The sequence below is a fragment of the Haemaphysalis longicornis genome, unplaced genomic scaffold (genome assembly GCF_048455015.1).
Source record: "Haemaphysalis longicornis isolate Haplotype H1 unplaced genomic scaffold, Haemaphysalis longicornis Haplotype H1 scaffold_12, whole genome shotgun sequence".
Classification (NCBI taxonomy): Eukaryota; Metazoa; Arthropoda; class Arachnida; order Ixodida; family Ixodidae; genus Haemaphysalis; species Haemaphysalis longicornis.
The window spans coordinates 85,186,266-85,210,948 of record NW_027526225.1 but is presented as its reverse complement, the minus strand read 5'-3'; the positions used below and the strand labels follow the sequence as shown (position 1 = coordinate 85,210,948).

Here is a 24,683-nt window from a genome sequence, read left to right as displayed (position 1 = left end):
TCGTGAAAGGCATATTAACGCCCTTTCACTATTCTGTCAATTCGTTCGCGGCGCTGTTATGATTAAGCCGCTGCTTTAGGCACTTATGAACATGGTGCTGCGAGAGCCTGAGTAAACGTTCTTGAAAAGAAATTTGAGCTCCCGCTTCCGTTCGCGTTACAACGGAAAGCCGCTTTGTTACAACGGAAATACCGATTACACCCCCCCCCCCCCCCCCTTCCAAAGAATGCCTTCCTCACAATGCGGTTGTGCGTAGCAGCGAAGTCTACTTTCAAGGGGACCGCTGTATAACCTAAAGACTTTTTACTGTGATATCAGACTGCTTATTTTGGCGCTGAGAAATGCCTTCCGAGTAATGCATCAGTGCATATCAGTGAAGCCAACTTTTAAAGGGGATAGGTGTATAGCTGAGCGACTTGCGCAGGAGGTTCGGCCACTTTTCTTTTTTTTTTTTTTTTTTCTCTCGTCACGGCTACGTTCCCGCACAAATGTGTTTTACTCCGCCAGGAGGCCAGACAAACAATATTAGGAAAAAGGGCGGTTTTCTCGCACACGTGGCATACACGAGGGTTTGCACACGTTTTATTTAATAGGGTAATAGGTCCAGTGGCGCGTTGATTTCTTTTGGGTGCACGGAGCGGCTCGAGCGTGATGGAAGACTCGCTTCGCCCGTTGGCTGACACACATGCTGTGCGGCCAAGCCGAAGCCGAAGCCGAAGCCGAAGGTGGCGCGGCTGCTGAAGTGACGACAGTGCGGGCCTTCTTTGAGAAACGATCGCTGCAGCCACGGGCCGAGCTCGCTGAAAAATGGTCCTAAACGGAAGATTCCCTTTGCGTCCACTTTTCTAAAAGGGGGGATATAAAGGGAAACAGCCGGGAAAGTCCGTTGCGCGGATCATGCATTGCGCTGGGTTAAAGTGGGAAAATAAAAGGAAAGACGGCGCGAAGAAGACGAACCGAACTCGGGGACGCGCGCCGCGCCGGACGCTTTCTTCAGGCTCTTCTTGAAAAATGAGTTCGAAGCGCTGACCGCGTTTTGGGGTTCCTGCGAGGGGCCAGAGGCTTTCGGGGGGAAAAAAAAAGGAGAAAGAAAAAAGCGAAGATGGAAGGCTGTTCGAGCGTAAACGGTTAAAGCAATTTTGAACAGAGTTCGTGCAAATGACGCCGAACTGTAGCAGACGATCGCTTCGAAGTGGCCGGCAGACGGGCCCCAGGCGCCTTCTGTCGTCTGCGTGGCAGCGTCGTCTGCGACCGTTTCCAGTGCCGCCATCCCTCGTAGTTCTCTATTCCGTCGTCTGCGCGTTTTATCTTCTGCCTTTGTTGCTGCTGTCGCTATCGCGCCAAATTTTACGATTGCAGCCCGCTACTTTCGACGGAATAAAAAAAAATGGAACTGTGACCTGACCAGTGCTCACAAATTAAACAACGTTCTGTTGTCTGCATGCTTTATCTTCTGTCTGTCACCACTGTCCTTTTCGCGCCAAATTTTATGATTGCAGCGCGCTACTTCTGACGGAATAATAAAAAAATTTCGAGCAGTAGGTTGGCCAGTATTTACAAATTAAACGACTTTCTGTCGTCTGCACGTTTTATCTTCAGCCTTTGTCGCTGCCGTCGTTTTCGCGCCAGATTTTCAGATTGGAACCCGTTAGTTCTGGCGGGGAAAAAAAATTCAAGCGGTGGTGACCTGGCCAGTATTTACAAATTAAACGACCCCATTGGATGGCCAACTATAACGAGCCCCGACCCAAGGCTTTGCGGAAGATATCGCTTCTTGGACGAGATAATGGAAACGACCCGGACAGGCCATGCGGGCCTCGGGTAACGAGGATGGCCGGCGGGAAAACGAGCTTTTAAATAAATAAGGACCGAATCGATGAGCCATTTCGGGTCTTTCGGTAGAGGCGCACGACGCGGGTCTCTCGTTTTCTTCGCTCCAAAGCGTGCGTGCGGCACCGGTGTAAGTGTACGGGGGCACGCATCCCTGGGTGCACGCGTGCTGGGGTGTATAATGAATTTCGAACGCGCATGGGGGCAGCCTGCGACGAGCGCGTGTTTCCTTAATAATGCGATCAAAGAGTATCTCTCAACGAATTCGACGGAAGTTAGTTTTCTTTTTAGTTTTTCTTTTACTTTTTTTTTTTGCGTTTGTGGCTTCCTTCCTAAGCGATCGCTGTGAGGGGCTATAAGCGAGCCCTGCGCTGTGTTCGTGGAAATGTATTATTTTTTAGCTGAAGGAAATGCATGCCAGGGATACGAAAAAGTAGATAGATACATTCAGTTAAGAGTGATAGACCGTATACACGTCGTCGAAATGAACTCTGCCTCAACGACGTCGTTATTAGAACGACCTGAGAGTTTTCCTTCTTCTTTTCAGTAAATACGTGCTGCCTCCCAAACCACTAGAATCGAGCAGTTGCTCTCTCGACTCCAGGAAACGACACAATGGTGTCATTCATCAAAGAACAACAGAAACATTATTTTCTATGCATAGTTATATAAGCAGCACGGAATGGCGATGGGGGACGCTTCAAAGATTCTGGAGTGTAGCCCGAGTGGTGCACTGGGCAAGTGTAGGGGGGGGGGGGGGGTGCAGGAGTGCCTTACATCGAGATCCTATAACCCACACACAGCGCACAGTTGTTATAATTGACTTGAGCCGCTCGAAAAGGTGGAATCAAACCATCGCATTTTTCAAAAAAAATGTCGGCTAGACTCCTAAGTGTTGTTTTATGCCGGACTGGGCGTTCTCTGCCTATCCCCAACCCCAGTAAAACTTGTACGTCTTACGAGAAAGCTCAGTTGAAACTAAGCACGTGCAAAGCAATAGCCCCTTCTAAAAAAAGAAGTAAAACCGCGCGGCTGGCTCGGAAAGTGAGGGAAATTTACACTGCCCGTATACTTTCGGAAGCCATGCACCTTCGTCGTTAAGCCAACGTTTAATTGATGTCGGCATTTAATTATACGGCATAATTAAGCCGAACTGCAACCGAGGTTTTGCAACGCAGGAGTAAGCTGACCCTCAACGCACAAAATACGAGTTCGCAAAGCGCTCTATCATTTTTTTACCCCGTAATTGTTGCGCAAGCCGTCCAAAGCGCCCTCAGCGAAAGCGCCGCCACGACGCCGGAGTCCGGCGCACCACGATCGGTTGCACTCAATTTCGAGGTCCACCGCCGCGATCTGATAGCTTCGCGAGCGCTTGTCCTTCGATACGTACACGCGTATTGATATATATATCTATATTACACAACGGGGCAGCGTTGTAGCGGCGAAAGGCGAGTCCGGGCGCTGACTGCGCGCGTCGCACTCGGCGGCGGAAAACGCCAGAGGCGCTTCGACAGCGTTTTCCGGGCGCCTGTATCGCGTTTCGGCACGTTGCGGCGGGTGAGTGAACGAGACGCTACGGGCGACTGAAACACGATGTCAACGCCCCTTGGTGCAGTTCTCCCGGGGTCTGGGCTGCCGGACATCTTGCGGTGGGGTTGATTCTCGCTGGTTTCTCTGTGATTGGCTGTCCCCGCCGGTATCCGTGACGTTTTTACGCGCGCAAGCCAATCAAGTGGGACCGTGTGAGAAATCAACCGCGCCGATGCTGCGCTGGAGTTCACTCTACTGTAATGCGAGAGGCTGCTGGCGCCCATTAGGGGGCGCCTCTTCTATAAGTGCCCTCACCTGCGCTTCTCTGGTCAGCGTGGGATCGTATTGACGTGCTAGCGACCCGACTTAGAGTTGGGGGGAGAAGGTGACGTTTGGAAAGAAGACGCGTGAGGCTGTGGTATTGGTGCGAAAACTACGCGGTCAGCGTTGCTGCCGTGTTTTTCTTTCTTTTACTTGTACATGGTATGTTGCCGTTTTCATGTTTAATATTTGGTTGCAAGGTTGGGAGAGCAGTTTGCGCGTCGAAAGTTCGCCTCACGTCGCACTTCTCTTTGAAGGAGTGACGATGACCGGTATTTTACCTTTTCTAAACAAACTTTCGTCAAGTGACGCGTTTTTTGGGGAGTCGAGGTTTTTTAGCCGTGCAATGTACGGGTTTTGTGCTTATGAAAACTCTTTTTGAGCTAGAAATGGGGAAGCAAACGCTGCAGCTGAATCAAATCGCTAGATTGGCTGCGCACATGTTTTCTTCTCGCGAAGGCAGCTGACGCGAAATTAGTAAGGAAAAAAAAAACAGAAATCTGCTAGGATAGTTGGAGGCGAGGACTTTTGGGGTTGTAGCTCTTTCAAACTTGTTGTAATGACGCTGCCTTAATAAGATGCAGTGTATATATGAATTCTCCACGTGTCTCAAACATTATAATCCGCATCTTATTCGGTTCGGTTTTGCTCTAAACGTGTCCCAATGAGTGACTTAAGGCAGTCTGGGGCTCTTCCATGAAAGATAAACTACAAAAAAGCACGGATAACGGCACATAAATCGTTGTCATTTCTCTATCTTTGTGTGTATTGTGCCTGCGTTACCAAGCAGAAAACCCCGGGCCCTCTTGCAATGACCTACCAGCTAGCCCAAACACAAAATCTATCATGGGAAAAAACGTTCGTCCGTAGACCTCTGCCTTCACGTATAAAAGCGAAAAAGCTTGCGACAAGCGGCCCGGAAATTAGCGAAATATTAGGCGAACTAAAGCCCGGCTTTCCGAAGATCCTCAATATATACGTACGCGCAGATCAGTCCTTGAAACGCTGGAAAATACGGGAAAACGCTGGAAGACACTGGAAATCGCCGGGAAACGCTGGGAATCGCTGGTAGCGTGCATTTTGAAACTTGCAGCCACACTACCGCCATTCATCTAGCTTTTTTTTTTTTGCTTCCCCGTGACCATATAGCAAACATCCAAGAGTGGAAGATAGTCGCGCTGCGAGCGCTATTGGGCCGGCACTGGTGAGCCTTCTTAAGCGCTAATCACGCCACCGGTGGCCGCTGGCAGCACCTGTCTCCTCGCATCCGCTCTATTTACCCGTCGTCGGCCCGTGTCGCGCTGCTCTCCCCGAGGGCACACTGGACACTGGAAACGCTGGGCCGCCTCTAATCGCGGCCGCGGGTCCGACCCACTGTATATATCGGCCACTCGCCGATTGCGTCGCCCCGGGCCTCCGCGGGTCGAGTGTCCAGCTGGTGCCGGCGTCGTCGGGCCCGCCGGAGGCTGTTTGCTCGGCACTCGTCGTCCGTCGCTGCTCGGACTTCATTGCTGTCGCCCTAGCTGTCGACGTTGCCGCCTGTGTGCTCTTCTGCTGCTGCTGCTTCCGGCATCGCTATAGTGTGGTCTGCTAGGAGGTCCCGACTCTCTCAATCTGCCGGCGTTCCGCCCTTTGTTTTTGTTTCCGTCCTGCGCGCCAAGTCCCGGTGTATTGCAGCGCATCCACGTTCCGAGACCTTGATGTCGGCTATATTGCTCCCGAGGAGGGAGGAGGGAAAATAAAGCGAGATGAATGACAATCGTGCGGGTGGGAGTTTCAATATGCGCGCTTCTCAGCGTTTGAAGACCATCATTAAGCTTTCAAACTGTAGCGCATAAGAACAGGGATGAACCTGGTTTTCAGATGAACCTGGATGAACTAACCCAAACGGGCCAAGCCCAAGCCCAAATCGACAGGCCCAAATTCTGCGCTACTTTACGCCATTTGGCTGTTGGCGGTTCGATTTTGGCGAATTTTTACTCGCGTTCACACGTTTCCTACTGTGGTGTTGGCATATAGTAGTAAATTGGCAGATGGTTGCGGTTTTTCTAGCGACAGATACTGATTGGTTGTAGGGTTTAACGCACCGATGCAGCGCAGGCGATGAGGCGCGCCGTAGTGGAGGGCTCCGGATTAATTTTGACCACCTTGGGATCTTTAACGTGCGCCGAAATCTCGTACACACGGGCGTTTTTGCTTTTCGCCTCCGTCATAAAAGCGACCGCCGCGGCCGGGAATTAGCGACGGATACTGCAACCGACGTTTTTGTTTTATCATTATTTCTCTTACACACTCGACTGCCAGAGGCCGCCTGACCTCGACCCGAAATGGGTTATTGTAAGTTGGGCATGTTTTTTTTTCCCCCCTATCTCAAAGCCGTCCCGAAGGAGCAAGCCCAGGTCTGCCTTCTCGGCAGGGGAGCATAGCTAAATTGAAAAGAAGTGGGGAAATGATCGATCCCTGCGGGGTGCCCTTAGAGGATAGGGTTACGGCAGGGGACGTGTAGATCGACAACGGGACGGTTACAAGCCGCATAGAAGAGAGAAGCGCGCAACAGAAACAATGTTGAGCAAGGGGGGCAGACTTGAGGAGAGAGCAACCACTCGAATTGCGGCAGAGCAGAGTTGCAGACAGTTTGCGCAAGTCGGCGCGGATCTTTGTTGCAGAAACAACTGGACGAAAGGGCGCCTGGGGGGCGAAAACAGACCAGAAGGGCAGCCGTGAAACAAACGGGCGGGAGTGTGGGCTGACGCTCGTGCCAACTCATTTGTGTTAAACGCGGGGAGGCGTGAGTGGGGGAGAAAAAAAAAAGAGAAAGAGAGGCACGCTCCGTCGTCTCGCCGGAGTGGGATGCTGACGACCTCTTCGGGCGCTGGACAAATAGAGCAGCTGCCGCCGCCTCGTAAGGCGCGGATGAACCCTGCTGCTGTCCATCAGACGTGGGACGGTAAGCGTCGTGCCTTTGTTGCCCGCGCTATGCCCTGCCGCCCGCAAACACCCCATAGGTACGAGGAAAGCCTGCGAGTTGACTCCGTCTACGTTTCTCTCTCGTCGAATTAGGATTGACGCGGTTCTTTCATGACTATTGTTTATTTTTCGCACTTTGGTCGAGAGTTTAATAGTATACGAAGGTGCTAAGGTGACGGTGTCCGGAAGAGGCTGTGTGGTCTTGGAGGTGTGCTGGCGCAGAAGTGGTGCTGCGGCAGCGCCCTTGTTTTGTCGCTGCCGCGTGCGGGGGTCCATTGTGCGTGCGCGACGAGGCGTCGCCGCGCCGACGCCGCTCGGCGGGAGCCAATCTCCGCCCAGCTGTGACGAATGGCGCCGCGCTGGCTACGGTAACGAACGGCCCCCGGACGACGCGGTAACGAACCCGGCGAGCAGGCCAGCGGTGTGCTCGGCCAAATCCGGTCTCGTAAGTGTCCGAGACCAACGCGTGCCCCAAAGGAACCGCGAGGGTTGCGCGAAAGCTGGCCGAAATGCGGCCGCGTGAACGAGGGGGGAAACTAACTGACAATCAGACGGCGCTGCGTCCGTTTCCCGCCATATTATTTTTCGCGCTTTTTTTAGTGGTCATTTCATTTGCGCAGACCACCACTATCAGCAGCGAAAGCAAACCCGACTACCTGCCGACTAACGTTATATTTTAGGGGCGAAGCCCCGTCGGGGCTGGGGCTATTGGCGTCACCTGTCGTCGTCGTCGTCGTCGTCGTCGTAATCGTCGTCTCATGCAGTCATGGTACTAAAACACCGGGACACTCGTTTTGCGCCTCGCGCTGGAGCGCTTCGTGCTTCAAAGACAAGAGGCTTTTACAGCAAAGCTGCATACCTCTACCCTCCAACGGTTTCACCTCCGTTGGTAAAAACGCCAAGGGGCCAAGAATACACTTGCACAGCATGCTTCACCCCTCCCCAGGTTTTACATTAGTGGAGATGGCCAGGGTTTTTTTTTTTTTTTTTTTTTTTACTTGTTGGTTGGCAGTCTGTCAGACTGGAGGGTGTGTGTGTTGATTACGGCCTTGATTGCGACACGGAACGGTGGACGCATACACCCAGGCGTGTGTGGTGGCGATTAATTGCTCGACCAACACCGAGAGAGAGAGAGAGAGAGTAAATGTTTATTGAAAAAGGAGAAGAGGTCGGCCTGAGAAATTGATCTTGGGCCTGCTACTTCCCTCTGGGGGGAGGGTACTGGGGACAGAAAGAGAAAGGAATGAATATGGAACTTCTTGACGTGAGTATAGGGGCCGGAGGGAAGGCAGTGCAGAGGACAGGGCGGATAGCCTAATTTCCCCCAACCTCTCGTTCTGTGCGCAGGTCTTGTCTATCTCGTTTGGGTAATGCGTGATTCGGTAAACATTACGTACCGACCGATCCAACTTACCTAACTTCCAGGTCTTTCTCCAGTTTGGTAGAATAACCATGTTTAGGCAGAACCAGAAACATCGCGGCTTGAAGTTTTTGGGCGCTTCCTATATCAAGGAGGTCGCGCCGGACATTACTGACACACGTATTCTTCGACTCGTCAGTGGGTTCAGCCTTTTTATGAAGTTAGCATCGCGCATGCGCGTTTACTCAGCGCGTCTTCAAACTACGCGCGTCCTGTCGCCGTTAAAATAGTATACCATATTTTCACGCGTATAACTCGCCCCTGCATATGATCCGCACCCCCCCCCCCCCCCTTTTTTTTTCAGCCCGCCGGGAAAAAAAATCCTCGCGCATTGCCCGCACATTTGATACAGGAAAGGCTGTGCCAAAGCTTCTGCTCAAGCGACACATCACCATCACATACTATGTAGACAAAAAAAAAACGTATATTTGGCAAGTAGAATACACTGACTGCAAGGCAACAGTGACAATTAATTCACTTGTAAAATTCAGTTGTTAGAGTGCGTTCGTCCTTGTTTTTTTCTTCCTTGTCCTTGTATGTTTTGCGCAATCGCTGCCTTGGAAGGCTTAGTCAATGTTACTGCGTAGGAGCTTCACGGCACAACGCGCATTGCCGTGAAGCTGCACTAAAGGAAAAACCCAACGCATTATCTGCACCCCTCTTTGCCACTGAAATTTTCGCATTTTTCCTGCGGGTTACACGCACGAAAATACGGTATTTCTACTGAGGCGATCCTTTAAACAAAACGAGTTGCAAGTCGGTCTCCTCGCCAGTCTTCGTCCGCACTGTCAATTCCACAAACCACGAATGAACTTGCACCAACAATGTGTTTTTCCGAACTTTCGAATAAGGCTTGCTGTTACCTCGGAGGTGACGGCCACAGATGGACCGAGCCACTTCGCAAGAACAAGCGGCGAGAGTTTGCGCGATTCCCACGAGCGCTCCCTCGCCTGCAACTGAGCCCAAACTTCGCTCTCGCCACGGAGTGTGTTGCGGGGGCGCGGAAACGCGTGCGCAAGCGCCAAATTTTTCTCGGAACCGCCGGAGAGAGTTGGAGAAAACAAACTTCTCAAAACGAGGCGGAATTCCTCGGTTGGGCTCGCTTGCCGGCCTCCGTTCCGCGGCAAAGAAAGAGACCGTTGTGCGGAGCGTATATCCGGCCTCTTTTGCTCTGCGTGTGTGCAAGGGAGCCGTGTATATGGTGTGTACTTTATGCGTGATGTGGCGTCACAAAGATCCTCCCCTAGGTGCCGGTTGGAATGTTGCGCTGCTTTGTCGGCCACGGTTGACGTTTGTGAGCTTAACAACGTAGATCACACTTTGTTTTTTGCAAGGTGGCAGGTTTGATTTACCTGGGGTCAGTGTTCGCACAAACAATAATCTACGCGTAAGCGAATGAGCCGGCGTGGTAGCACGGGTGATTGTTTAAACTTAAGCGCTGTGAACGCTGGCTGTTGATGTTGAAAACAAATGCCGAACTGTGATGAAGGGGAAAAAAATCGCGTTGTATTGGGATTGTCAGTTGTGTTAATTATAATTGGGTGTGTTCGTTTTCGGGTTTTATATATATATATATTTTTAATCTGGCGCTATTTTTTGCGCGACTTTTGCCGTGGCTCTACACTTGTGCGTAAAGCGCAGCCTTGGATTGCAAAAATAATAATTTAGGCATTCACGTGATAATAAAAATGCCTTGGAGTTGCGTAGTTTTTCAAGTCGATATTCTCAACGGCGCTCCACTATATCATGCATAGAGCCTAGAAATTTAAAAATCGTTTGTAAAAATGTAGTGCAGTTTGTACCTTGTGATACTCTGATAGAAAAAAAACTTTATTGGTAGCTGTTTCAGTGTTATGTACGTTCAAAACCGGTTAAATGGTGCACTTCCCTCCTTCCCCTATGATTTGCCACAAATTTGGTTTTTTAGGCTCGTAAGGTGACATAATAAATGTCGTTCTTCTGCTCCAAATCAAGGTTCTCCTGCTCCGAAATCGAGATTTTGCTGCTCCAAACACTGCTCCCAAATCTGGTTCAGCTGTCTCACCCCTGCTAATGGACGTTAATTTGACTTCGTCTGTTCCCCTGTGCGGAGGCTCTATCCGTGTACGAAGCAGAATTAACAATAATAATTTATTACTTCAGCTGAGCCGCGTTTCTTTAGATTCCAAACTGCAATACTCGAAGTCATCCCGTACCCCTTACGGCGAAAAGACGTAGGTACGGAGCGGCACATTCCAACACACACGCGCACTCGCCCTCGCACAAAACTTACGGACGCGGGGAAGTCTTTCCAAAGCCTCCGTCCCTCGCTAGGCCAGTTGCAGGTGCTGCTCTGAGCGTCTTTTTGTTTTCTTCTTTCATTCCGTTCGGCGTTTTGTGCCTTCTTTCCTTGAACCAGGCGCAGCGCCGAGGCAAACGTATTGGCCCCGTCGGAGGGACCTCCGCGCGCAGTATGCGCCGAGAGCGGCGCCTTTTGTCTTGCCTTCGAGCCAGCCGGGTCTTTTGTGGGTGTCTTGCTTTCGCCGACGCCCTCGCTGAATGAGCGCATCATTCGTTTCGCTTAGGTTCGAAACCGCCGCGCGCGCGCGACCTACCCAAATCCTCCCGCCGTATTTATCCTCCCTACCTTTGTTCTTCCTTTTTTCGGGCTCCGAGTTAGGCCTAGCTCCTGCGGAAGCGGAACATATCTCTCTCTCTCTCTCTCTCTCTCTCTCTCTCTCTCTCTCTCTCTCTCTCTCTCTTATTTCTGCCTCGACGAAGCCGAACGAGACAACCTCCTGTTTGTCGTCAAACGAAAACGTCGCCGCTTGGGGTATTTCTTCCGCCTGTTCCTCCGTGCTCGATTGTGTGCATTGTACGGGCACCGTAGCGTCTATCGTTGCTTCGAGCATTTACCTTGTTCGTTTCCCGCCCAAACGTACAATACAAGTAAAAGACGACAAGGGAATGAAAAAAGACTGGGTGTGGCTCAATGGGGCATCGGCATTGTGCTTTCTTTTTTCAACCTTAACGGGCGGTGTGTTTTAGTGACGGCCGTTGCCGTCCCTAAAACACACCAAGCCCTCTGTACACCTAAAACACGCCTACCCGTGTGTACACGTAAATGAGCGTTACGTGTGGGCGTGGCAGTATACACTGGTAAAACGAACGTTATAAACGTTGGGTAACACAGCATACATCATATTGGGTAATACAGCGTAAATGTTGAGGGTAAAATGGGAAATGCGATAATGTCGGTTAAAAAGCTTCACTTGGCTAGCGGTCTAATGTGATGCACCGCGCATCGATGCGTTTCCGCTAACGCGACACTATGCGGAATTTTGGGCTGTCTAGCCGCAAGGAGATATGACCAACAACTCTACGGCTGTTTTTTTTTTCTTTCTTTCTTTTCTTTGCTAACGGGCTTTGTCAATGTGTACTAGCGGCGGCAAATGTCGGGCCCACGTGCAAAGCAGTGCGGAGAAAAGTTGGCGGGGGTCATTCACTTGCAGACGACACTCCTGCCTCAAGCAGACGACACGACACGCCTGCTGCTTTCAGACGACCGTCTGCGTTGTTGCATGCTCATTACACTCTACTCGTCTGCTGCTCTTGGCCGCCTTACCGTCGCCGCTGCGTCATCAAAATCGAAAAGTTTCTTTTTTGTCTTGCTCTTTTTTAGACAAATCGATTGCCGGCCCATAATGGTGTTTCCTTTTTTTTTTTTTTTTTTTTTCCTGGCGTTGTCCCCCGCGTGCAGTGCTCTTGCTCGACCCTTGTAAAGTTCGCTTGTCCATGGGCTGAGTGTCTGTTCTCTGACATCTGCACGCCTCGCCCCCCTCTTTTAACATTTTCTTTTTACTTTTCTTTTTCCGTGTGTGTGTGAATTTTTCGAGTCGTGCGCCACGTCAACTGCACCTTCGTCCACGGGGTCGAGTTGCGTAAAACTTTTCCCAACCTGTCTGAAACAGAATGAAACGCCCCCGTGCTCGTAGTTCGCACGATGTACTTGTATGAGGGCGGGGCTGGTTGGACCATAAATCTTGGTTCCACGTCATACCGGATCATATCCGAAAGCGGCGTCCATTTAGACGTTTGGGTACTCAACATGTGGTAAAATCGACGATGTGAAGCGCGCTAAGAATTGTTTTTGAGTGAGTGAGTGAGTGAGCGAGCGGGCTTGTTGCGTAGAGGTGAGCTGAGCGACATGAGGATACGTGTACAGCGCGTCGCCTTCAAGACGTATCTAGAGTGCCGTGTACACATCGTTAAATTTATTGGACTGTATCAATGTCTCTACGTTTCCCTGATAAAAACTAGTCCAGTTTACAGGCTGCTTCGTCTTCGCAACGTGAAATACTCCGACGCCGGCAATCTTCGTAATGTGGCCTCCTTTGGTTTTGCGTTTTTTGTCGACGAAATATTGTTTCCATAATACCAGTGGGCGTAACTTTTTCGTTTAAGCTCTTACGCTGTTGTCTCGGCTCGCGTAAAAAAGTAAATAAAGAACAAATCAATCAGGTGACCTACTTTGCTCGGTGCAGGTACAAGCGAGCGAAAACTAGAATCTATTACAGGTGATTGATGCTTATTGCCCGGTCTACGCGGTTTGTTTACCCGCTATTTTCGTCAAATCGCCAAAGCGTATTCTAGAAAGGAGGAAAAGGGATGAAAGCTGAGCTCGCGATGAACTGATTTTAAAGCCCCGATTTCTGCCTTTTCTCGCTATATGAAAAACAAAAACGGGGTTATTCTCGTAAGTGGAAGCAGCACTGATAGAAGATCTTCTCTGCTGTAGATTTGTATCCTTTTTTTACGTCTTTTCTGAGCGTTTCCCTTGTTTGTTTTTTCTTCTTTCTCCTTCTTTTTTTGCAGAAATTATCTGGCTGATAATAAACGATCGAGACGTGATTTATAACCCCGGGCTTGAAGATTTCCTCCCCTGTCTCTCCGTGGCTTCTTGGGTTTCCCGCCTGAAATGAGATATCTAATTTTGTGAAGTGCTCCACGGGGAATCCTTTCGCCGCAGCCTCTGGGAAAGGAGGTCGCTATTAAATATTTTAAAAAGAACAACCAGGGCATACATGCAGCGCCCCCTGGCGTCGTCCGCCCTTACTACACTGTGAAAGCCCAAAGTCCGCATATTGGCGAGTACGTGATTGTGGGCGCCAATGCTTCCTTATACATGCCAGGACTTATTAAAGGCAATTCCTGATTTTTTTCCTATTTTATATTATGCATTCATACGTACATTTCTGCAGTTCATATATATATATATGCGTGCGTGCGTGTGCGCATAATCACTGATATTAACGCCGCATGACGCGAAAAAGCAAAAGACAGACGGAGAGGCGGCTGTAATTGCCTCGTAATTGGCGGCACTATTTTCCAGATACCAGCGCTTTATTTTCCTCGTAGCTTTTTACAGCTTTTATACGTTTATCTTTTTTACAGCTTGCGTTCTCCCCTTTCTCACAGTTTAGCCAAATTTCAGCCGAGCGAAAGCAAGCCGAAGCCGCGCAGTTCAGTTTTATCGCTCGACCTGCCAATTGGAATTGAAAAAGTCCGAGGTTTCTGTTGAACGTTATCAGATACGCCGTTTACGAAGAGGTCAGAGAATCGCATTGATACTCTATCGCGAAAGAAAAAAAAAGATAGAGCCGCTGCGTGAAGAGATAAAAAGCTATGGGACGGAGCGAAGTTCTTGTTCTTGTTGGACGAAAAACAGTCTACGAGAGTACCGTATTTATCCGATTATAAGGCGGGCAGGATTATAAGGCGAGGGTGCAGTTTGGAGAGTAAAAAATTGCCTTCGAATATAAGGCGAGGTATGACTTTGAGACTACGGATTTTGGAAAAAGCCTCGCCTTATATCCGAATAAATACGGTAACAGCGGGTCGCACGATTTTGCTTCGATTCCTGCGACGTCAAAACATTTCATGCGGCCGCACATCCACGTTTCCCTCTCTGATAAAGGAAAATGCCTCCTATAGCGTTTCATCTGGATCGTTTTGAGCGAAACGGTAGCGAAAACCCTCTCCTTCTTCTTCAAGCTCTGGGAAGTGGCGCGATCAAGTAAAACACTCGCGCGACAGTTCAAGAAATAAAAGTGAACAAGGGCAAATAAACAGGCGCGGTTCTTCCATCCCTGCCGTGACTTCGTGAGTTTCGAATCAAACCGCGAAAGACGGTGCTTCTTGCAGCAGTTCTGCTGCAATTTCCTTTTCAGACGCGCACAAATGTTAAAAATATGAAAAAAGAAGGAAGCTGGGAGCGAAATACGGATAAGGAAGGGAAGATGAGAAGAAGCCAAAAAAGGAAAAAAGGCAGAAGCTGCGGCAGGGTTGCAAGTAGCGGAGGCGGCAGCGCGGTGGCTTCTCCCCCCCACTAAATGCCACCTGGGAGCTAGATTTATTGCGGCCGTGTTCGCTGGGTGAGAGGGTACCGCAGCGGGAGCCCAATGCCGCACGCGACCCCAGCGCCGATGCGGCGCTTCCTGGAACCTCGCAGCAGACGATAAACGAACAAAACAAAAAAAAAAACGAAAAGAAACTTCAAGGCGGGAGAAAAATGGGAGGAGAATAAAAAGGCGCATGGTATATAGTGTAGCTGGATATTTTTCCTTTCTGGCGTCGCGTGCGTTCCTTGTGACCCCGGTCGGTCGCCTTCTCTGACTGCTCGTGCGCCGAAAGACATTTTATTATCTCCTTTCGCCGGAAGACAGTGCTGTGTTTGTGTGTACCTACCTGGCCACTGATGTCGCCAGCGACCACCCCGTCAGCATACGCTAGTGGCAGGGGTGTATTAGATAAGGAAGCGTCTGTGTGTAAAGACTTTCGCCCTTTCGCGGGCGCCGAGCGAAGCTGCCACGTGACGCCGCCTAGCCGCGCCGAGCGAAACTTTTCTGGCGGTCACCTCTTTGGTTAATTAAGCTGCCTCACTTACCGTATTTTATCGATTACAACCACCGTCCCCTTTTGGAGTGTTGATGCGTTTGTAAATATACTGCAGTTCTTTTTGTTAGGTTTTTAGCAGGGTGGTTTATTGAATGTTTTCACGATATTCATGCAAGGAAACAGAAAAAAAAATGAAGAACAGTTAAAAAATAAGCACGCACGAAAGAGCATACGAGCATACCATTACAAGAGAGCGAAAAATTGTCGGTTCAGTAGAGGTGTAAGGGTAGCTAAATAATATCACCTGTTTACTCACAATGCTAAAGGCACCTTCCAAACGTTATTGCGTTGTCCGTTTTTGTATGCTAGCTTTGAAGACAGTCTCGTAGTCTACCTGATGAGAAAAGGCGCGAAGCGAGAAGCAGTACTGTAGAATTTCCTCAAAAGTTCTGAAATTGCGCCCAATCTCCTCCCCCTCCACTAAATGACGTCATTTTAAGCCGTAGGGCCGGTGAAAAGCGACCTTCACTTTTGATAATTACGTCACGAGCGCACATTTACGGATTCTCAGCGTGCTCCATTCGCTCGGAGCGTGGCAATGCCGCCATGAATTGATGAATCTTGCAGCCTCTTTTTGACTGTGGCTCTGATTACAGTCTTCAAAAACGCGTGAACTGGCGAAGCCTCATGTGTGGTGTCTCGCAAGGCGTCTAACTGTTCCCTCCTCTGTTCATTGTCGTGCAGCGGCAGACCCTCCCCGCTACCGGACGGCGTACGCGTGCGAGGGCAGCCACCTCCGCATCTCGTGCGACGAGGGACACCTGGTTCAGCTGATCCGGGCAAACTACGGCCGCTTCTCCATCTCCATCTGCAATGAGCACGGAACCCTGGACTGGAGTGTCGACTGCATGTCACTGCGCTCCTTTCGGGTCATGCAGCAGAGGTGCGTGTGCGCGTGTATCTTCTTCTACGGGGGGCGACACCAATCGCCACACCTCCCCCCTGAAATTTCAAAATTCAAATTTTAGTGGTTTAACGCGCCGTAGCGGAAGGCGGATTCGGATTAATTTTGACCACCTGGGGATCTTTAAACGTGCGCCGAAATATCGACACGCGGGCGTATTCGCTTTTTCGCGACCATCAGAAAAGCGGCCGCCGCGGCCGAGAATCGAACCCGCGTCCTTGGGCACAGCAAAAGAATGCCTTAGCCACTGAGCCTCCGCGGCGGGTCCCATCTCCCTCTCTCCACAGTGGAGATCGCGTTGCAAGATGGTTCGAACGGGTCGTTTGTGCCGACGGTCCTGCTTCGATTCTGGATGAGTAGAGTAAACCCTTCGTTATAATGAATTCTCTTCACTCTAAATCGCGCTTTATTTGAAGTTTTTTGTGGTCCCCACTACAGTGCGTTGGGAGCAAGGCGTATACTCTTTTAACGAAGTACCGCTTATAACGAAGTCAGTTTCCTCTCCGGATGACTTTGTTATAACGAAGGTTTACTTTATTCTTAATAAATAGCATGCAGCACAGTAATTCAGCAGTGCATATCATGCTTCCTGCCGCGTGGGCACAGTATACGGCAACTCGGCAATTTTTGTTGCTATTAATATTATTAATGACAATAAAGAAATATTAATTACACTAAGCGAAGTCCTCAGTTACTTTCTGTTCAGGGAAAAACGACAGTGAGTACAGAATGTGGCGACAGGGGGGGGATGTACTCATGAGCTATCACTGTTTTTTATTTAGGGGGGGGGGGGGGGGGGAGAGAATCATGACAATGGCTTGTCATTCCGCTTCAATGCCGACGATAGTGACCATGAGATTGACCCGTGTCAGGTTCGGGACAATAATAAAAATATAAGAAACTGTGGAAACGAGACTTTCTGTTTATGTAACCCGAAACCCAAACAAATACACACAGCAAACAGAGATAAACTAAAGAACAGCGGGAACTAATAAATACTGAATAAAGGTGAAAAAGCGGTATGGAACACGGTAAAGAGTTCAAGCAAACGGGGAATAGTCAAAGTGCGGAAGTCAAGGGCGAGGACTAAGTACGGGAATGAAATGTCCCAAAATATGTGTTCTCTGCGGGGACGGGCTTCTCCTACCTCACGTCCCAGTTGTGGTGTTGCGGTTTTGAAACGTCCAGGTGATGTCGTGGCGGCGGTAGTCAAGTGCGCTCCCAGCTCCCGTGGCGTAGTGGCCGACGCAGCTGCCTTGGGGCGTCGCGTTCTTTCACTGAGGCCGGCGTGACGACTTGTATGCGGGGGTGTCTTGGGAATGCGGTTGTGGAGGATGTTTCGGGGCACAGCACGGGTCCGGTCGCCCGACCGCCAAGCCCCCAGTCACTCTCCACACTTCGGAGTTCTCCTCTCGCTCCCCTCCGCCGTTGGCCGCCCTCGTTGGCCGCTTCCGATTGGCCCGCGCCCGGCGCAAGCTCGTGCTCTAATCTCGAGCGCTCATCGCCGTAGCCCAGGCAATGACCTTGGCGCCGCGTGCCTTACGTAGTCTTCTTTGTCATCTTCTTGCTGAGTTACAAGTGTTTTCTTCTTGGAGTAATGTTTCCTTTGGTCATGTGATTTCTTCGCATGACACGTCCCCCCACTCAAGCAATTTTCACTGAAAATGTTCACACTCCACGCACAGTTCAATATCACTTCACAAAAGTGTTCGCACTCCTACAACGCACAGTTCAACAAAACTTCACGAAACTGTCGGCGGAACACTCATAATATAGCACGCCAACTCACTTCCTAGTCTTTAACAGCATCATCATACTAACCAACGGCACTCAAGCACAACTTAACCCACATGCTGACCAACTGTAGTCAAACTTCCTGAAACTGAACGTATACCAAATGAGCGCCAAGCCAAGAAAACAACATAGCAGTGCTGTTGGGCGTGTTACAGTGGACTTGGTGGCTTTCGGCGTTTCGAGTAAAATACTCTGCTCGGATACACAGGGAACAACTGGCTTGATTGACAGCCGCCTGGATCGTCATCGTAACCGGTATTCACCTGCTCTCTGGCTACGTCTATTCTCCGAAGTCTCGACGTGGTACAGTTACCGGGCGATCCTGTTTCTGGGCTCAGTGGGTTTGAACTCCGGGCCAGATCCTCAAAGTCTTGTGCCCCTCGAACATTGCCAATGACCACATCGTACAGCGGAGATTTTAGACAGCTTACCAATGCAATTCCAGTGAAAAACGGTGACTCGATAAACACTTTCGCTTCTGGGGCAGTGACACATGTTCCATTGGCTAACTGTAACATGCAAGAGGTGCCGGTAAGTGCCGCTCTTGGAACGAGAGACTCGCGAACGATTACTGTGTTAGTTCCCGTGTCTCTTAAAATGATGGCCGGCTTGTCTTCGACTCTGCCTTTCGAAACAGGCATATTATCCATTCCTGCACGGACGTCTAAGACGGCATTAGCCACCCTCCATTTTCCTTTCCTTACACCACCCGGGCCGGGACTATCCTGCTGTTCAACGTTACGTTCACTTGTCTCCGGGTTTCCTCGTTGTTCCCTGTTATTATCATCAAAAATTAACAAGTGGTTCTGCTTTTGGGCATCCATAAAACGGTCAGCAGCTGTCGCGGTCTCAGGGAGTGTTTTGCACTCCCTCTCCCGTACGAACATCGCGAGTTTTCTGTGGCAGTTAGAGAGAAGTTGCTCAGTGATTACCAAATCAGCGAGTTTGTCGAAGGTTTTGTCAATGCTAGAGAGTTCTACCCACCGTTCAAAATAACCTTTCAGTCGAGCGGCGTATTGTTTAGCGGTTTCGTCCTTCTCCGGCTTCGAGTGACGGAAGCGCTCCCTATAGCCTTCTGCGGTGAATCGAAAGCGCTGCAGTAAAGCAAGCTTGACCTGGTCGTAGTCTAGCGACTCTTCTGGGGAAAGGCGCCCGTAGACTTTCAGTGCCTCTCCGGTAAGACACGTGCTGATGGCGATGGCCCACTTCGGCTTAGGCCAGCTTTGACTTTGGGCTACGCATTCAAACCGTTTAAGGTATGCGTCGAGATCATCTCGAGCATCCTCAAAAGGCGGCAGGAATTTGCGTGCGCTGAAGCTTTGCGGAGTGGCAGCCTGAGCCTGACCAGTGGTTTCTCCCTCGCCATCTATTTGGGCCCCCTCTCCTCGAGCTGGATTGAGTTCCGCCAAGCGAATCCGCAGCTGCAAATTGCGTTCTTCGACTTCTGCACGAGCCCGCTCTTGTTCGACTTTCACCCGCTCGTGCTCGCGTTCTAACGCTCTTTCGTCGCGCAAGTGCTTCTGCTCCGCCTGGACCCACTTCCTCAATTCCTCGCCACTCAAGCCCAAGCGTTCGCCCATGGCAATGAGCTCCCGTGTGTCCATCGTGGGTTTTATGGGTATTATAAAACGAACTGGTCTCGTCCTGCCGTGGACGCCAATTATTGTCAGGTTCGGGACAATAATAAAAATATAAGAAACTGTGGAAACGAGACTTTCTGTTTATGTAACCCGAAACCCAAACAAATACACACAGCAAACAGAGATAAACTAAAGAACAGCGGGAACTAATAAATACTGAATAAAGGTGAAAAAGCGGTATGGAACACGGTAAAGAGTTCAAGCAAACGGGGAATAGTCAAAGTGCGGAAGTCAAGGGCGAGGACTAAGTACGGGAACGAAATGTCCCAAAATATGTGTTCTCTGCGGGGACGGGCTTCTCCTACCTCACGTCCCAGTTGTGGTGTTGCGGTTTTGAAACGTCCAGGTGATGTCGTGGCGGCGGTAGTCAAGTGCGCTCCCAGCTCCCGTGGCGTAGTGGCCGACGCAGCTGCCTTGGGGCGTCGCGTTCTTTCACTGAGGCCGGCGTGACGACTTGTATGCGGGGGTGTCTTGGGAATGCGGTTGTGGAGGATGTTTCGGGGCACAGCACGGGTCCGGTCGCCCGACCGCCAAGCCCCCAGTCACTCTCCACACTTCGGAGTTCTCCTCTCGCTCCCCTCCGCCGTTGGCCGCCCTCGTTGGCCGCTTCCGATTGGCCCGCGCCCGGCGCAAGCTCGTGCTCTAATCTCGAGCGCTCATCGCCGTAGCCCAGGCAATGACCTTGGCGCCGCGTGCCTTACGTAGTCTTCTTTGTCATCTTCTTGCTGAGTTACAAGTGTTTTCTTCTTGGAGTAATGTTTCCTTTGGTCATGTGATTTCTTCGCATGACACCCGTATCCGTTTGTTCCGACTTCAGCTGTGACCTGAAAAAAGGCTGCACGCTACCAGCGTCGACGGACGTGTTTGGCGACCCCTGTCCCGGGACACTCAAGTACCTGGAAGCCCACTACCAGTGCATTCCCGGTGAGTGTCGCACCCGGCTCGTACCCTGTACTTTCCCAGTTTGCCAATCCAGACTGTTGCCCTCCCAAGCTTGCAGGCATTCGTCGCTCCGCGTGCCCGCGCAGGGAGGCTCCACCTCAAGTACACTCCTAGTGCGGCAAAGCTAGCTTGGCAGGAGAAATAGCGCGAACGTTGGGAGTTCATTCACGCGCGATCGCTTCCAATCGGGGGATAGAGTCGGATAGGTAGAAAATATGACACCGTAACCGTTGTCCAAACATGACGGAAGAGAAGGAAGGGTAAGCCAACATGACCGCACTTTTTTTGGTAGCCTCATGGTCTTTCAAAACTCGATAGCAGTGTTGGCCCGGGCGGCGTGGGAAAAGATTGGCGCCTAACCTGGAGTTGAGAGAAGAAAAGAAGCTTATCTTTCCTTATTGCGATAATATTAAGCTACGTTACGGACTGAGGGATGGTTACAATGCCATAAGTGTTGGCCAGAGATTCTATATCTGTTTCCAAGTATTAAGGGTAGCTTATTGTATGCGAACGAGCAGGGAGACTTTGTTTCTATATTTACTACATCGAGATGCAGTCATCTTTGTACATCACCTCGAATGTAGGACTGAGTTAGCGTCCACATTGAATTTGCACGTGTTTTATTTCGTAACTCTGTCTTTAATTTCAAGCACTATTAAACCTTAAAATTGTTCACGCAGATATTGCGGCTCGAATGCCCTCTTTATAAAACGTTGATGGGTAAAAATTTGGAGCGCGAAGAGCAAAACGGCAAAGGAAAAATGACGAGACTAGCGCTCTTAGTGCTAAGTTGTTTAATTAACTTCAACTCCCCTTCTCCGCCGTTTTCGTACCCTCAGCGGAGCTCACGACACCAAGCAGCGCGCGGCCCTCGCTGCTCGGTGCGTCCCCCGTGCCGCCGGCCTTGTCGCCTCTGGGACCGGGCGTCGGCGACGCGGCGCGCGGCACCGGCGGGGACCTGCTGCCGCCGATGCTGGGCCCGGTGTCGGAGTCGTCGCCCGGGGCCGCCGGGGGGCCCGGGCCGGACCAGCAGGCGGACAATGCGGCTCCGCGGACGCCTCCGCCCCTGCCGGCCGTCTACCAGAACCCCGCAGAACCGGGATACGACGTCGACTTCCGCCATCACTTCGGCGGCCCCGCCACTACCACGGGTACGTCGATTCGCTTGCCGGCGAGTGCCCGATTGCGCGGTAAAACTGCCCCCCAAAAAGTATAAAGGGCATTTGACTCTGTCAGTCTAAATTGGCCTTTTGGCGAATTGCGGCCACCAACGCAAGAAAAAGCTGAATTCAATGTAGCGCTGTAACTTTTGTAATTTTTCGAAGCAATAATGCACCTTCAAGGGTGGAGCGGTCCTTTTATTGCTGCAGCTTTCATGTTAACTGTGTATTACTAAATTAGTGAGAAGCTAGCCCGGCAAGTGAATTGGTACAAGTTCAAGGATCTGAAGCAGTTCTAATGACGTGCTATTAATAGCGAGCTCTTTTCTATTCAAATTCTCTCACTCTAAACTTAGTTCTAAACTGAGATCTTTTTCTTCTCTTCCAAAGCTATCCCTGTGTTGCTGCTTTGTAAATAAAAAGGAATGAAATTTTTTTGCAGCAATGCAGTGTCATGTTCATGCACATTGTTCTCCTTTCTATCTTAAAGTAAAATTTGTCCAGTTTAATGCAATGCTTTCATTTCTTAACGCTTTCATTTTTCAAATTGGTTAGCTTAGCTCCAAGCTGCTTTGAGGGGTTCTGTCCAAAATCTGCCCCGTTCGACGTTCCTTACCTTCCCAAGCAGTCGATCAGGCAACGAGTGTTGATTTCTATTCTTTTTCTGTGCAGTTTCCCCAGCCGACACTGCCGCCATGGAGACAGTCACGCTAGAGACCTCCACCGCACTGGATCTCCTCTCGGACTATTGCCAGCCGGTTGTGGCCAGAGACATCTTCTGGAACTGGACTCGGGCTGGTGACGTGGCTGTCTACCCTTGTCCGGGAGGTGCAAGAGGTCAGCAACAGATTGTATTAGATATATATATGTATATCAGGGCAAAAGCCATAAATGCCCATTGTGCCAAAAACCGGCATTGCTGTCGTTGTTTTCTGGTCCAGAAAATGGCTGATGCTATAAAGAGTAACTAAAAAAAACTGTGGTTGATTCCTCTGTCATAGGAATCAGCAAAACACGAAAGTGCAGCGAAATCTGTAGCTGTGCATTATTTGCGGGTCGGCGGCTGTCTTGTGGGTGTGCTTGGCGAGCAGCGTCTTGCTGGCGGGTCGCTTCGACAAAGGTGTACTGGCGTCATTTCCGTGACGAATATGACGCCAGTGAAATCTTGGTGTATCCCGGCATAAAACACTTTCGTGTTAATATATAAAACCCGAAAACGAACAACCAGGAGTATAACGTACTCTTTAGTATTAAAGGTTGCTTCCCCGCAAGAAGACCCTGTGTGCAGGGGTGCGCCCTTTACAGGCCGCTTGCTTCGTTGTACTGGCATCACTTCCGTGACGGATATGACGTCAGCGAAATATTCGTGTATCCGGGAATAAAACACTTTCGTGTTAAATGAAAAGAAAAATTAAAGCAGTTACACCCGACGTGAAAGCTGTCAAGTGCGAAGCACTGCCTCTGGAGTAGTTTTGAAGCGGAGTTATGTGCCTTGAGGAATCATATACAAACATCCTTGATAACATCTCATTTCTCGTGCCTCATGATGTCTGTCTGTGTTCTTTTTCCTCCAGGTGACGCCAGGTGGCAGTGTGGAGTCAACCCTGTCAAGTGGCTCTCCGATCGGCCTGACCTCAGTGGGTGCAACTCTTTCTGGGTTGGCGACCTGGAGAGGAGGGTGAGTTTTTGGAATGGGCTAACTACCAAGTAGGGCTCAAATACTAGGACTTTTCGGGATGCCTTGGAATATAAAGTGGTTACTAATGAATGAATGAATGATATTGACAAGGAAAAAGGAAGTAAAAAGTCACATCTAGGGGTGGACACCGGAATGCCTGCCGATGCAGGTAAGGGGGAAGGGGATGTAGGAAAGGTGGACAGGAGAGGCGAAGGAGAGATAGACTACAAATTACTTATTTATAGCAAAATTTAATTTATTTTGACACTGTAGCTCAATAATGAATGGATGCATCGTCACCTTCGTCAGGGAACCTAACTTTTTATTTATTTATTTATTTTTTGATGCAGCTTACGTTTGTTGTCTTGATTTCCTCCGTCTTTTTCCCTTCTTTCTCTTATAGAGCAATTTTGGTGTGAAAGTTCTTTCAGCACCTGACAGACGCTTGGCCAGTGGTTACAGCCGTCAGTTGACATCTTTAAATTTCTACTTGCTACTTAAATTGCTACTTGACATCTTTAAATTTCACGGCAGTCACCATGAAATTTAAAGATGTCAGGTTGCACAGTTTTCTTGCACTTGTTAGCTCACGCTGAAATACTGATATGTAATACCCTACATAGGAGTCTACCGCAGTGGTGTTGAATGTACATCTTTGGAAAGTTTTAAAGAAAAGAACAGCACAAAAATGATAGAAGAGAGAACAGATAGAGCACTGTTTCAAAGGTTTGTAGGCAGTGATTAGGGGTGGAAATGTAGTATAAATGAACACTAGCTAGCAAAAAAGAGCGCTAATAGAAATCGATCTGGCTGTCGTTCTCCTGCCTTCGATCTCCCGCCGTCAGCGCAGCTCTCACTTTCCTTCCTAGATTGTCCGAATACAAGGCGGGATTCTGAAATTCACTACTTCGAATTGAACTAGTCAATGGGGGATGTGCAAGCAGTAGAAGCACGTAGAAAAAAGAATCAATACATGCACAGAACATGTCGGTTCTCACAACACTCAGTCCAGTGAGTGATCCGTCTGCATTCTGTGCAACGATGTAACGCTCTCTCTACTCTCCTCCTTGTGTTCAGATCCAGGGCAGTGCCTCGGTGGTGAACCTGGGTAGCGAGCTGTCACAGAAGACGCGTGTGAAGTCCCTGTATGGAGGGGACCTGCTGCACACCACCAGCATCGTGCAGCAGCTCCTGTCCAAGATGGAGGACAAGCTGGACCAGGCCTCCGAGAGCTACCAGCGCCAGCAGGTCGTCGAGGAGCTCATGAACGTGAGTGCATAGAGTCAGAGGAAGTGCACTTGCAAATCCTAAATGTTTGGACCCTCAACATCATCATCAGCCTGTCTGCGCCCACTGCAAGGCAAAGGCCTCTCCCATAGATCTCCAATTATCCCGGTCCTGTGCTAACTGCGACCAATTTATCGCCGCAAACTTCTTGTTCTCATCAGCCCACCTAACTTTCTGCCGCCCCCTGCCGCGCTTGCCTTCTCTAGGGATCCACTCTGTTACCTTTAATGACCAACGGTTATCTTGCCTGTGCATTACATGCCCTGCCCACACC

At 50.0% G+C, this 24,683-nt stretch overlaps 1 protein-coding gene across 4 annotated transcripts in view; it reads left to right on the top strand.

Annotated features, from left to right (window-relative positions):
• LOC144162912 (latrophilin Cirl-like) overlaps nt 1–24,683 on the top strand; it is a 254,934-nt gene that overhangs the window by 212,448 nt on the left and 17,803 nt on the right. For all 4 annotated transcript variants that reach the window (XM_077693632.1, XM_077693633.1, XM_077693634.1 and 1 more), the window contains 6 exons: nt 15,689–15,887; nt 20,160–20,266; nt 21,124–21,435; nt 22,117–22,281; nt 23,019–23,122; nt 24,200–24,391. In XM_077693632.1, the coding sequence (XP_077549758.1) occupies nt 15,689–15,887; nt 20,160–20,266; nt 21,124–21,435; nt 22,117–22,281; nt 23,019–23,122; nt 24,200–24,391 (1,079 nt within the window). The remainder of the gene's footprint in view (nt 1–15,688; nt 15,888–20,159; nt 20,267–21,123; nt 21,436–22,116; nt 22,282–23,018; nt 23,123–24,199; nt 24,392–24,683) is intronic.